This window comes from Malurus melanocephalus, unplaced genomic scaffold, assembly GCF_030028575.1.
Source record: "Malurus melanocephalus ecotype Western Australia unplaced genomic scaffold, MMel_1.1 scaffold_85, whole genome shotgun sequence".
Lineage (NCBI taxonomy): Eukaryota > Metazoa > Chordata > Aves > Passeriformes > Maluridae > Malurus > Malurus melanocephalus.
Window position 1 is genome coordinate 741313 of NW_026623317.1, and position 14734 is coordinate 756046.

The following is a 14734-nucleotide window of genomic DNA, read 5'->3' on the forward strand; positions in this document are numbered from 1 at the left end:
TTTTTTTTCCCTTTTGCCTTTCAACTTAGCTGCCTAATGTTAGACACCTATCTGCAATATAAGCATCTGTTCATAAGAAGCTTTCCTAAAATAAGGTGGAGGTAGTAGCTCGTTCATCCAATGCGCATTAGGAGAGGTGCATCTGAGCTAGAAAAGGAGTTGAGATTATTTATCCAGTGCTTCGGCTTAATTTTTTCTTTTTTTTAGGGAATGGAAGAGCTTCTTCATTCTTGTAGTGTCAGAGGAAAAGTAAAAAATAGTGATGTTTTGGGTTCATATTTCCCTTGTAATATTGATTTTCTGGGTGATTATGGGCAACACCTTGTGTTTTCTCTCTGTTAAACAAAATTTATGATACTTCCATTTGGACAGGAGAACATGGCCATGGTGTGCCATGAGTTCAGGTTGCATTAGAGCCATAGAAGGGTCTAAAAATGGGAGGTTTTTTCCTTGGCTTGTGGTTAAAAAAGGGTTGGTTGGATTATGTTTTCCAACATAATGACTTTGCAGTGGACAYTGGGACAAGCTGACCATCAACAGGATATATGTGGATCTAGTTTCCTAACCACAAGCATGTGTTAATGCTAAAGCCACCCCAAGGTATCCAGCGGCCTCTTGGGGAAATATGTGAGTCTCTCTGAGGTGTTTTTATAGCTCCARCTTGTCTCATGAGCTGTGGGTTAGACAAAAGAGTCTCTCCCTGTGCCTCAGTTTCCTATCTCTAACATAGTGTCTTAATAAACTTGCTCTAACTTCTGGTTTAATCACTATTTTCTGGGAAATAATTCTTGGCTTTGATAGTTTGCATACTAATTGTTGAAGGACTGCAGTAACGAGGCAAGAACAAAACACCTTTGAGAGATGGGAGCCACAGGCAGAGGAGGCCAGTTGGAYGTAGTCCCCTGAAAACCTCAGAGTCTGACAGGTTGTAATCAGCAGCCCAAACATGAGACATTTTGGGTAGTTATCAGATTAAGTATTTTCTGTGTCTTAGTTTCTTTCCAGCTTCTTTTGGAAGGAGTGAAGACAATAATTTCTGTGTGTTATCTKACCTTGTTGGGACTTGTGAGACGCTGAGCTCACCAAGTAAGAGTTGTCCCCCCACCTGGCAGGCTGCAGGCTCTCCCAAGGTGCCCAAAAGTTTCTCTGCCTGTTTGTAACTCCTGCCACCAAGGCTYATCTCTCCACTACGCCCTGACATTGAGCAATGGCTGCAATTCCTTTTAATCGTGCCCTTTCCCTTCATCATCGTTTAGGGCAGAGCACTTCCACTTGGCTAAGGTGGCTAACTGTGTTGGCATTTCCTTTACTTTATAAATTAATCCAGGTGAAATCTCATGACTCTCTATGGCTGCACATGAGTAGATTCTCCCTTTGTTTGCCAGCAGATGCTGAGAGTGTTTATTTTTGAACTGTGGGCAGCAAAAATMTGAATAAAGGCAATGTTTTTGTGTGTGTGCCTATGAAAAAACAGGTAATTGTGATATGTTTGTGGGGATTCCATTGGCTGGCTTTGACTCTGTATTGTTTGAGTTTAAGCAGTATTTTGACAAAACCTGGAATCCCAACCCCTTTCTGCCCTGGTGATTTATCAAGATGTCCAGGTTTGATAAGCAACAAAAATACTTGGGTGAAGAAGTGACTCAAAGAAACCCCAGAAAAGAACCCTGCTGTTTGAGTTGCACTCAGTCAGTCTGATGGGTTTTCAAAAAAAAAAATAAAGCTGTCTGGGCTCAGATTATCTCTCAAACTGTTGGTTACAGGTAAAGAAGAGTGAGTAGACTCTGTTTTTTTGCAAATCTCTGTTGGTCTGAGCRTCCATCCCTGGGAGTGTTCAAGGCCAGKTTGGACAGAGCTTGGAGCAACCTGGGATAGTGAAAGATGTCCCTGCCCATGGCAGGGGTGGAACTGGGGGGTYTCTAAGGTCCCCTCCAACACAAACATTCCATGATTCAATGTCACAGACATTGCAGGGGCTGTGCCAGCAGGTGAAGGTGGACCCATGAATTCCTGGCATGGGTTARGCAGGGATGTGGACCCTTGTCCTGCTCAGAGCTGCAGACTTTATTTCAACAAATCTGGGCACATTAGAAGCAAATAGGCATWAATTTGGTAAGGGTGAACAGAAAACACAGCTTTTCCTCAAGTCACTGCAGTTTGGTATCTGTACTCTCTGAGCACGTTAGACTCGCTCCTGTTCATGCAAGTGCATGAAAACCATGGGTTAAAATAATGTGTTTCTTTCCAGCTTTGCTTTCCCACTGTGTTTTCCCAAACACTTTGCCTTCCTCCTGCCCCATGTGACTTCCTTAGTGCTGTGATATTGGCCATTGGGGAAGCTTTTTGGAAGCCTGTGAGATACCTCTCTGTGAAAGAGAATCTCCCAGCAATGCAGGAAGAGTCTGGAGGCTTCCCCAGTGCCCCTCCTTTTCCTGCTCCTGCTCATAAACACAACYCTCTTGGTCTTCAGTGGTTCGGATTGTGCTGATGTTTTTTCCTTCCTTATCTCTTATAGGGAAAAGTCATTGGAGATGCAAAACTGCTTATGAGTTGTGGTTGCAGAAAAGGGAAAAATTCTCAAGTGAAAGACTCAGATCAGGTCAGTCAATATGTACCTTAACTGGTGAAATACAAGAATRTCTAACGTCTGGTGGGTTTGATCCATGTTGTTGCACTCAGAGTTCCTGGGCACAAACAGAGTCCTTGGCATGATTGACAATGGTGCAACATTAATGTTTTTGTGTTTGTTGTTTGTAGAAAAACCCCCGAGCAAGATCGGGGATTCATTGCACTAGGAGAYGTTAATGCCCTAGCCCGGCTTATTCCCATCTGGTTTATTTATTCATGAATTCTGTTTCTTTATAAAAATCCACTCCAGGCAATGCTTTTCTTAAAGAATATTGCATTTCCTGGCTGGCTAAATGCATGCAACCTCTGGTCTCCTACWGTAGCTGCCTGGATGGGTGGTAGCTCATTGCACGCTTTTGTTCTGAAGTGACACCATCACAAGGACATTCTTTATTGGGGCTCCTCATGACAGACATGTAAAAACTTGTTCACAAACCGATGGCCAGGTTTCAATATTCATTACTTGGAATGAATGGCCCCTTATTCTAAAATTGGTCAAATTGACATTGGTGGGATCGCTGGTAGGGCTCAGTAATTGCAAGTGGGATGGGCTGTGCTTGGAATAACACCCAGCTGGTGGTCTCTTCCCACYCCCTGCCACTTGGCACACTTTTTCAGACTAGCCAAGTTCATCCCTGTCAAAATTTTTCAGTTCTTATAGCCTCCCGACTTGGTAGCTAAAGATAAATTTGAATCTGGAGGTCATTCTTTCCAAAGATGAAACAAAACTTGATTTTAGCATAAACATTTTATAAAATCAGGTCACCCAGTGTTAAATGTGGTGGAGTGAAGCAGTTGATTTCAAATATCAAATAGTTTTGCTCACTCATGTACAACCTGTGACCAGGTATACACCTGAGGCAGCTTCAAAYAGTGTCCATGGAGTTCCAAAATCTCCTGATAGCTTCCCGAAGGCAAAAGAAATGAATTCTCAGGAAAAAAAAAAAAAAAAGCGTTTTTCATTTTCAACATGCATGTTTATCAACTTTTATTAATAACGGTGTTTCTAACCCTGGTTTTGTTAATGTTTGAGATCTAAGAATGGATTTATCTTATCTATAAACCTATTTATCCGTCCACTTATTCTGCAGTTGTGAGGAATGCTGGTTACCAAGGACAAATTCTTCCTACAATTGAGCATTCCACTGATTTGCTTTGTTTTACTTGGGTGCTTTTATTAGCATTTTCAAAATAACAAATTAATTGTCATGAGCTATATTGTCAGTTTGCCATCAAGACAAGGGCTCATATTATGTTCCTTTAAAAGACTAGCTTCCCATTTTCTCAAATACAAGCTGAATATTCTCATTTTGAGGTTCTAACATGTCAGAGGAAAATTAATTTAGAAGTAAACACTCTTACCAATCTTAGTCTTTTGTATTTTGATGCACTCTGTTTGAATCACTTTTTGGTTTACAACAGGACCAGAACACCGTTAAACCACTGGTAGATTAGAAATTAAGTTGGAACATCTTGACTGCAGAGAGGTTTTACAAAGCACTGTCTCTAACCARCCCCGGGTAGCAGACCTGAAACTCACAAATGGCAATGTTTTAATTACAGTATAGGCAACAATTTTCAGAAGGSAAAAAATATCCCATTCTCTTTGAAGTTGTTTGGAACAGTGATAAATTATTTTTTTACATTCAGTTACTTTCTAAAATCTAATTTTTGCTACCTGACAATGTGTTGACCATATCAGCACCTCTTTATCTGCTGTATCAATGCAAACTGTTGGGCAAGTGCTTGTTTCAGAGGCTGTAAAGCTCATTTGTCATGGCCCTGGCAGGGTCCTGTCTCTATTTCAGGGGATGGGAGGTAGATGGGGAGGAAACTAGTACAGGAGGGTGGGTGGCAGTGTGGAACATTTGTCTGTGAATGCAGGACCTCAGCTCAGCTTATAAATTATCCCCTGGGCCTTGTAGATAAACACAGACTTCTATGGTGACATCGGCTGGGAAAGGCAAACACTCGCCAATGATTGYAGGCTAATCCTTCAGGACACTAATTGCCAGAAAACCAAGGAAGCATTATTTTAGGAACAGCTTGTTTCACTTTGTGGAGGGGAAAAACAGTGCACTGGGTTTAGTTTTGTTTGCAGAGCTCTACCCCCGACTCCTGCGCCCTGTCTCAGATTTTAAAGATTTACCTTCATTATTGTTATTGTTGTTGTGGTCTTTTTCTTCTTTTTTTTTCCCCCTTTTCTTTTGGGCTTGCTTTGTGTTTCACTCTGCTGCCTCTGTWAAGTTTTGTGAAAATGCAACCTAGTTTTCATTTGCATGAATGTACACATAAATAGGTATGTGGTTTTTGTACCATTAACAATTTAAAGGTTTGCCTTTAAAGACACCAACTACTTTTCGGCCGAATTTTTTTGTGAAAGGTGATACTTTGCAAAGAATTTATTTTTCTTTCGTTCTTTCAAGTCCATTTGGAAACCGAAGAAAAAATCCTAAACACACTGTTCCACTAGGAAAAATCCCTAGCTGAATTAAATCATAATTTAAGGATTTAATTTATTGGCATTTCTTACCTCAACCTGGAGAAGAGGAGACTCAGGGAGATCTCATTGCAGTCACAACTTCCTCATGAGGGGAAGAGGTGGGACAGACAGTCATCTCCTCAGTCTCAGGAATAGACAGGACTTTAGCAAACAGCATGAAGCTGAATCAGAGGGTTTAGGTTGGATATCAGGGAAAGGTTCTTCTGTCCCCAGAGGGTGCTGGCACTGCCCAGACTCCCCAGGGAATGGTCCCAGAGCTCCAGGAGCGTTTGGACAGCGCTGCCAGGGATGGACAGGGGGGATTGTTGGGGCATCTGGGCAGGGCTGGGAGTTCAACTCTGTGATCTTAGTGGGTCCCTTCCAGCTCAGATTATTCTGTGATTCTGGGGTTCTCCAGGATGYCCCCAGAAGCAATGGCACTTCCCTGGCCTGAGCTGTGCTTCCCTCAGTTTGGCAGTCAGGCACCAAAAACACCAACATGGTATTTTCCATGGAGCAAGTCACCAGTGTGTAAAATCTGGGGCAGAAGTCCAAACGGGCTCACTGGGGCTGGGATTTCACTGCAGGTACAAGGAATCCAACCTTCCCATTGGATTTGYATCAGACCAGGAGAGGGATTGCTGGTCCATGCTCTGTGCCCCCTCCAGACCAAACCAAAACCCTACACGATGACGTGGAAGGGGAAACAGTGCAATATCAGTCTCACAAAAGCTTTGAAAGCCTCAAAGGGGACAGAGCTGAGGGCACTGAAGAACTAGAGTAGCATCCTGCATGGATGGTCTTGAGGAAGCTTTGGGTCAGTGAGGCAAGGCGACTGAGAGGAGTTCACAAATAAGGCCACCTCCTGTCAACAAAACCCCCAAAAGCCCCATGTCCTTGCCTGCCTTTGGCACCACTGCCTGTTGTTTGTGTGCTTTGTGGGTGTAAAATTTATCTATGTTCTGAGGCTCAGAACCAAGTCTCTGCACCACAAGCACCCTGCTGTAATTGAAAGGTTCACATATGCCCTTCTGAGTGCTCATTAATTTCCCATTAGTTTATGCCTCCCTATAATTTTAAAAAGTTAAAATGTTGCTTATTATTCGAGGGGCATTGTTGTTTAAGAATGGCAATCCTGGAYTAGGATTTCCCTGAGCCAAGCAGTACACCAGCACAAAGAAGGAAAGGTGTTTCCCAGGGAGCAATTTCATTTGTGTGCTTTCTGAGGAAAACAAAAACGTAATTTAAGAGCAGGAGGGAAATGTGTGGGTGGGCAAATAACATGCATATTGGAGTTATGCATAAGGTTAAGAGCCAGAAGCAGCAGAGTGCTCCRTATCCTCAGCACGTGCAGCTCTGCCTGCTCAGGGTTTAATTTTATTTGCTTTCCACTGCCTCTCCCAAAAGGTGGGTGACTCGTCAGTGTTGAACTGCTCTTAACCTTTGGTTTGCTGTTGTTGTTGTTGTTGTAGGGTTTTTTTGTTTTTTTTTTCTTTTTTATTCCTTTTTGCTTAATTTTTCTGGAGGTTCCTGTGAGATCAAGCGTAACTGAGAACTCAGATCCCCTTTTTCTTCCATGTGTTTCACTCTGGTTTTAATATGACAAACGTATGCCTCCTCTGGAAATGGTATCCATGCTGCAGAGTAATTATTTAGTGAATGGTGGATCCAGTTCATGTTGGCAAGGATCAGATTAATCATTATTAATCATGACCCCTCCGACAGTAACCTCATCCTTTGCCTAAGTGCTGCTCTTTATTAAGAAGTAAAAGCTATTAGAGAATGGCTGAGCCACTGCTTTCGTTGCACCAGCACAGGGCTCAGGAATTCTGGCAGGAGGCAGAGGAACTCAGTTCAACGTTAAAAATAGATGCACATGGTCCAYGTTCCAGAAATGAAATAGGCAGCTTCCCCTGTGGGCTGCTTCAGCCTCATCTCAGTGTCCTCCTTTCCCCTGCAGTCTCACAAGATTTTGACTCTTTCCAAAGGCTGAATTCAGTGTTAGGGATTAAGTAATCTCTCTGAGACTTTTTTTTTTTTTATTACTTGTCTGCTGATTTTTTTTTTCTTTTAATCTGAAGCAAATTCCAGCATAATCTAATGCATGTGCAAAGATAAGATCTTWAGACCCATTTTAAGACCCTGGTTGCGGCAGGTTTCAACAGCTGGTGATACTAACTAGGAGCTTGGCTTTCTGGGGCTCCAGTACCAAGCACCAAAATCAAGCACCTTTTTTGARGACTTCTAGATTCCTTCCTCACTGCTGATGTGAGGCAGGCAGTGATGTTCATCTTGTGCAAAAGTGTCATGAAAAGTAGAACTTTTCTCTCTAAGTCACTGGACTGAGGTTTGCAGACTTGTGTATATATATATATATATATATATATGTCAGAACAGAACTTTCTGTCACCAGAGGCCTGCTGAGAGTAAACAGTAGCTTAATTCATAATTATTCTGGTTTTCTAGCAGTTACAGGTAGTTTTTAGGAAGGCGAGACAGTGGTATCCATCRATGTTATAATTGTTTCAGCAAAAGTACAATGACTTAAAGTACTGGATTGAAACCAATCTCCACAACCTTGCCATCCTACAAAGTCCATCTTAATCACTTTTCAAAATGTTTTCACTGACTGTGGAATTCCAGGACAAAATCCTTTAGGAGAGAAAAGGAAAGAAAAACATCCTTTGTCTCCATCTAGCTCTTCATTACCTGGCTGGTAGCAGTAGAAAACTGAAGCAAACCTGCCACACTCTTTTGATCTCTGCCAAAGTTGTTGTGGGAATAACACTGTTTAATGGCTGAAGGAATTTATAGAAGAATAAAAGTAACAGCAAAGATGAAGTGACCGATACAAATTGTCTGGTAAACTGCTGTCAGATTTTACATGTTCAGGGCTACTGATAATTTCCCACCTTAAAAAAAAAACCAAAAAAACCTAAAAAAAAACAGGGTGAGAGTTTGTAGGGGAGGAGGGTGAAGAGTGTATAAATAAACCCACCTCTTTAAATAGCTGACTGGCCTGGCCTGAATCGTGTCAGCTAAGTTCCTTTGACATCCAGACATGCTGAGGGTGTAGCAGGGGGCTGAGATCAAATTTTGGAGAACCTGCCTTAGCTTTGCTGGCTCTCCCTTACATTCTCCCACTTGTCAGCAAGAAATGCACCGAGGCATGAAATGAAGGAGTGCAAAGGCTCCTGTGCTTCATCTGAGCAAATCTGGATCACACCCCCTCAGTTAAWGTTTCTCTCTGCTAAAAGAAATAAGAGTAATAAAAATAAATAAAAGCATTGGCTAACTTGGAATTACAGGGGTGGAATGAAGCKGGAGGAGAGAATTGGAGGAGTGAAGGTATGCTGTCTACATCTCTGCTTGAAAAARTCACTGGATTCTGCATAGGTTATAGGGAGATAAAACAAGAAGTAAAATTCGAAGAGAGAGGCTGTTAAATGCTTGAGGTGACTGGGCAGCAAAGTGCTCTTAAAAATACTTTGTTGGTTGAAAGCAGGATAGAAGATGAATGATTTTTCCCCTGCACAAGGAAATTTTAGGAATTTGGAATTATAAGAAAGAATTTGGAACTATAAGAAAGTATTCTAGAGTCCTTTAAGAACCCATAGAATTGTTATTTATAACACCACTGACAAACACATTCCTTTTGGCACTGGTGCCCATTAAAGCAATCCTTATTCCTCTGCCATCATCTACCCAATTAAATTTTTAATTTTCAAAATACTCATATAATACTTGTGCATCTTGTTCTTCCTGCCACACCAGAGCATTTCTCCCCAGCAGGACACAGGTGTGGGACTCAGCAAGATGGATCACCTTTTCTTAGCCATTCRCTTGCTCTAAGAGGAAAACAGTTTCATTCGGTAAACCAAAATGCTGCAAAAAAATTTGATCTCAGACGGATTATCCAAAAGCTGGAATCCTCTCAGTGGAATCTGTCTGGGGACAAGAGGTGTTTGAGCAACAGATGCCCCAGCTGCCTTTATCCTAGACTTCCCAARTTCATACAGCAGTTGTGTCCTGGTAATTGCTGGATCCAGCGCTGAACATCTGCATTYCTGGTGGCTGGGAAAAGTTTTGAGTTTCATTCATCTGTCAGGTGGAATTGAAGCAGTTGTGAAGTGGAAGCTGTGTGAATAAGTGCCCATTCTTTGGACTTAGTAAGCTTTGGAGGGATAATATTGTGAAAGAAACTTCCTAAATGTAAACCACTGAACAAAAGAGATTGAGGTTAGGGGTGCCCTTTGCAAGTCCAGCTGCAGCAGGTTTGTCTTGCAGTGGGTTACACCTCCCTTCACACAATGCCATTGGTAAGCTGACATCTCTAATGACCTTTTTGAATCACCTATTTCCTTTTCTCACTCTTTTTATGAATAGTCTTGTAGTCACTTCAAGGGTTTTCCACCTTTGGTCTCCCCTTAATGTTCATATTAATTTCAGAGTGGGCTGGGCTTCCTGCAAAGTGTAGCACAGTGTAGACTGAAGTTCAATAGAACCTTTCCTTTCTACAGGAAAAGGGAGACCAAAAAAACTCATAGTGCCCTTTTTTTTTTGTTGTTGTTGCTGCAGCAAAGGCTTCAGAAGTGCAGTCAGCAAATTGCCTTTTTTCTTTTCCTTTTGAGGCAGTTCTGAATGAGTGCGTTAACACAGCGCCCTGCCCCTGCTCAAGACGTAAAGATTGGGGCTCTGACCTTTTCTAGTGAGTGATGATCCCATGGCAATTTCCCTCCTGAGCTGGAGCTGGTGATGATGTTTTGTCCAGGCTCTCATTCAGGATTTGCTTTCTGCCAACTTTACTTGACCCTCAGCCTTCAGTGGGGCATGTCATTCTTGACTTCCTGCCCTAAATTGCTGTGTACTGCCACCTTGCACTGATGGGTCCTTTGTTCCACCTTGGAGGTAGGTTCATTTTGGTGGTGGATGGAGGGAAGCCACATGGTTTCGAAAAGCAATTTGAGAGCCCTCTGAATGACAAGTGTTGCTCACATGAAAAATATTATTGTTATCAGCTTCAAATGCTGAATTTTTGAAAGGGTCATTTATACTCCTCAAAGGCAAACACATGGTAGCGTGTTAAAAGAGAGCTAAAGCAGATGAAGAAAATGCTGYCTCATGGAACTGAGGCTCTGAAATCCCAGGGAGCATTAATAACTATTCTGTTGTTTGTCACTGATCTCTCTACATGGATGGGGAGGGAAAGAGTGATCCCATGCCCTCTGCCTTAGCAGCTTGCCTGCTGTCAGGAGACACAGCCAGGGCAGGAACAACATGCAGATGGATGAGGAAAAGGCCTGGGTGACGATTTGGACTTGTCCATCTTTATGATGGACATCTTTATGTCCATGATTATGATGTAGGAAAGATTTTCCTCATTATTCTCTGACTGTCTGCCTTTCACAGAATCACAGAATCATAGGATGTCACTRGGTTGGAATGGATCTTACRRATCATCTACAGGCCAAGGGCAGGGACACTTCCCACCAAACYAGATTGCTCCAGGCTTTATCCAGCCTGGCTCTGAGCATTGCCAGGGTTGGGGCATCCACAACCTCACTGGACAACCTGTGCCAGCATCTCAACACCCTCACTGTAAAAATTTTCTAATATCWAACCTAAACTTCTCCTYGTACAGCTTGCACCCTTTACTCCTTGCCCTGTCCTTGCAGTTCCTGATGAAGAGTCCCTGTCCAGCCTTCCTCCACATTCTGGAAGGTTGCTATGAGGTCTCCACACAACCTYCTCCTCTCCAGGCTGAACAGCCCCACTTTTGCTGCCTTCCCCACCCTGTCCTGCTCCCGTTTCCCCTCAGCAGATGCCAGCACGTGAAGGCACCAGGGCAGGGTCACCCTCAGCCAYCTTTGAGATGGCATCTGCCACGCGCGCCCAGATCCCACCTCCTCCCGCGAACCGAGCGGCCGCTCGGAGCTGCTGAGAGCTGCGAGGTGCAAGGGAARTGCAAAGGCTTTGTGGAGGGTGCCAGATGGAGGGAAGGACCTGGCTGATGGTTGGAGCTTTGTGGAGCGCTTCACGCCTGTCTCAGTCAGCGCGGGTGCAAAACGCAAGCCAAGCAGAATGGTGGCAGGTYGCACCCTCCTTTCACTGACATTGCACCAGAGTCAATGTCAAGACGATGAAATCCGGGCCCTACATTTCAGCAGGTCATCTGTCTGGAGTTGTACCAAGTATGTTTGCTCTGCATTCAGCAAATATTTGGTTATTCGTGGAAAATGCATTCAGTTAAATTTTCCGTCAGCTCGGGCTCTTCAGGAGCTTGCCCTGCTGTTGGGTTGAGCGTGGTGACAGCAACATTTCTGCATTGTTCCATCCAAACAGGCCCTTGTTCCTTAAGTCCTTTTATTCATTTCTAAATCCCACTTCATGAGTTGTTCTTGCATGTGAGGGTGGTTTGGTAAGTGACAGCAGATACACATGTTCCTCAGGTTTCAAGTCTCTTTATGTAGGTCAAAATCAGTTTTTAAAACATTACCTCCTGGAGACCACTGGGAAAGCACTGTCAAAGAGAACTGTAACCAAAGTGGTCTTTGTAGAAGAAAAAAAAAAAAAAATCCCTCGTGCAGGGGAGAAATCATTCAAGCTGCAGTCTGAAAGCCTTTAAAGCAGGTTGGAAAAGAAGAGGTTCAGTGCCTATGGAGTCAGCTCACCCTTCAGAGATGCTCAGTCTGTCACAGGTTTCCTACACAACTATCCTGATTTAATTCCTGCAAAACTTCAGCTCTCTTGTAAAAAGAGCAGTGAAAGCAGCACTGGTATCCTTCATGTTATAGACTGGGGAGTACTTGGATATTGGTATGGGGTAGGGTTTGTCTGAGGTGGGTTAACTCTAGCTTGGAATATAGTMTGGCTCCTACTAGCCTGATGGCAGGGGGATGTTTTATTCTTTTTCTTTTTATGCAGTATAAAAAGTTTTCTTTTTAAAATGAAMCAGACAAAATTGTTATCTAAAGTCAGGAGAAAAGAAAGAGAAAAAAAAAACCAACCCAAAATGCCATATGATTCGCTGCAGGACTAAATCCCCTTGGCAACTGGTCCCAGCCTAGGGAATATATTCACAGCTGGGTTATAAACCCTCAGAACCAGCCAACATAACCTTAACTAACACAACATTACTAAGGCACTGCTGTAATAGGATCATTCTGCTATGGCTCCTGGGCATGTTTTAAGTGTCATCAATTTAGTCTACAACTGGAGGCTGTTAAGTGCAWAACCATTTTAGCAACTGCATCTTACATGCAGCAATGATTGAATATTAATGGCTTTTCTTTTGTTGAGGAAAAACACAGAGTGGAAAGTGAAAATCCACAGGAAACCTCGYTGTCTGTCCTCGAGTAGTGAAGTTCATTCTTGGAGGACAGCAGGATCAATCTAGCAGCTGAGTGTTGGAGTAGGTGGCCAGGAAATTGGCTCTCATTCTGCAGCACTGATCTCCTGTACAAACTCAGCCAAGTTATTTCACCCTAGTTTTCCTTCTCAGCCTTATCTCTCCGAGGATGTGAGTTATTTGACAGAGTGGCAATTTCACTCCCTTGTTGGAATGAGTTTGACTCCACCTGCACAACACTGAGAGCAAATAGGAAAAAGCTGTGAGGGATGTGGCTTGATGTTTTATCCCACCAAAGGTGYCTGTCTTGGCTATTTTGGTAGTTGATGCTGAGCACATTAAAAAGCATTCAAAATGTTTTTCAGCTGAGTGGGAAATGTGTTTGCCTCACCTCAAAGCCGGGGTCAGAACAGATGACAAAATTAACTTTCCCAACCCTGTGTGCTCCTCAGTACTCGCTGAGCTGCTCGATCTTTTACCAGGTCATGTGCTGGCCACGGCAAAACAAAAGTTTCCATTTGGACATGGATACTTGTTTTGTCTAGAGCCTTGTGGGGCATGACTTGTGCAAGTATCCTGAGGCTGCCTAAATATTTTGATGAACAAGATGACAAGGAGATGGTAAGCAGTCTCCACGAACTTTGCTTTACCTGGAGCTGTTGTAGGATTGTTGCAGGGGTTTTGTAGTTTAGATGACTGCCTGAGTGAGGTGTTGTCAAGGCACCAGAGTCTCCCTGCCGACTCTGTCGGGAATGGAGGCTCTGAGTTGAACACTGGCTGTCTCAACAAGGAAATTAATTGAAATCTCTCTCAACATCCTCCCTAGCAAGTCAATGGTTGTGCTTAGAAAACAAAGGAATGAATGAATATCATGATACCTGATGAATAACRGCCTGCAAAAGCTTTTATAGTCTCTTTTTATCATTATCAAATCATGCTGAAGAGGCTGCAAGGTGAAGAAAACCCTCAAGCTGCATTTTCAAGGAGCTGTTAGRATGAAGACAGGGCATTTCAAAATCAATACTGAAGCTTGCGATCCAAAGAGCAAAAGGGAGAGTCATTATAAGCTGCTTTACTTCTCATCTCTAATTCCCCATATTCATAACTTAAGCCCTGTCATTTGGATTTATCCTCTGTGGCCTGCAGTGACACCAGGAAAAGTCCKTCTTTTTAATTCGGTGGCAAAAAAACAGCAACGCTGCAGGGTAGGATCATATTCCCACAGAAGTTTAGGGCTTAAATGTTTCATGTTGGGCACCAGATTTTGCCATCTYCTGCCCCTCCCAACAGCCCCCCTCCTCCTTCTTCTACTGCTRTACATCAATCATCCTCTTTCCTGGGGGCTGGGATACAAACAGTGTAATCCCAGGGAGAAGGGATATGGACACAGCCAATCCTGCACATGACTGTTGCTCTGTCCTTGGAGATGCCATGCTAAATCTAAAGACAGGACTTTGCCCATGGGCTRGAGAAAGCAGTAGGGGCAGTAATCTCAGAACCCAGCTTTGCCATTGCTGGAAGATCTGTTCTATCTCCATCCACTACTCCTATTTTCAGTGGCTTTCTAAACTTCTCTTTCCTTTGTGACTTCTTGGTTTGTCTTATCTTGGCACTTCCAGCATCATAAACATTTCCTTCACCAGTAATATTTTTAATTATGACCTGGAAATGAAMCTTAGACCTGACTCAGCCAACCCAACTGAATAATTCAAAACACATAAAGGTCTGGTGTGGAATTAAGTAATTATTTTTAAATAAGAAAGGATTCTTCTATAGGTTGTTGTTTGGAGAAAATACCACAACCTCAAATGCTATTCTGTTTAGAGGCCTTCAGGAGGGGTGCTGGGGTTTGTTGGGGATTTCTTCGTTTTGGCTCTCAGAGAAGGTGATGTTACTCACCTCTGGAAAAATTCCAGCACGTATATTGAGGAGGAGCTGCTGAACAAGAATTGGCTTCTGTGAAGTCCAGGAAGTCAGTGACAGGTTGCTCCAGCAGCACAATCCTCCTGCTCCTGCATTTGTTGAACCAGACTTGAGATCACATTATATTCTGCTGGCAAATTTGGGAACRGCCTTTGGTGGGAACACAGTACTCCATCCCATCTGCGAAGCCCTCARTAAACCCCACTGTTACTTTTTCTAACTCCCCTCTGGACTTTGAATTACACTGCAGTGAACATAACACACGTGAGACAGAGCTGAAGGTCTTTCTCACTTGGGTGGTCCCATTAAAAAAACAGGTTTGCTCTCTTGGCTCCAGAGCCATTCCAAACACC

At 43.1% G+C, this 14734-nt stretch overlaps 1 protein-coding gene across 2 annotated transcripts in view; it reads left to right on the plus strand.

Moving 5' to 3' along the window:
- Positions 1-14734, plus strand: part of SETBP1 (SET binding protein 1) — a 268835-nt gene that overhangs the window by 48153 nt on the left and 205948 nt on the right. Inside the window, exon 3 of one of the 2 annotated variants that reach the window (XM_057367784.1) lies at positions 2516-2599. The exons of the other annotated variant lie outside the window; for it this stretch is intronic. Coding sequence (XP_057223767.1) covers positions 2516-2599 — 84 coding nt within the window. The remainder of the gene's footprint in view (positions 1-2515; positions 2600-14734) is intronic. 2 annotated transcript variants of the gene reach the window in all.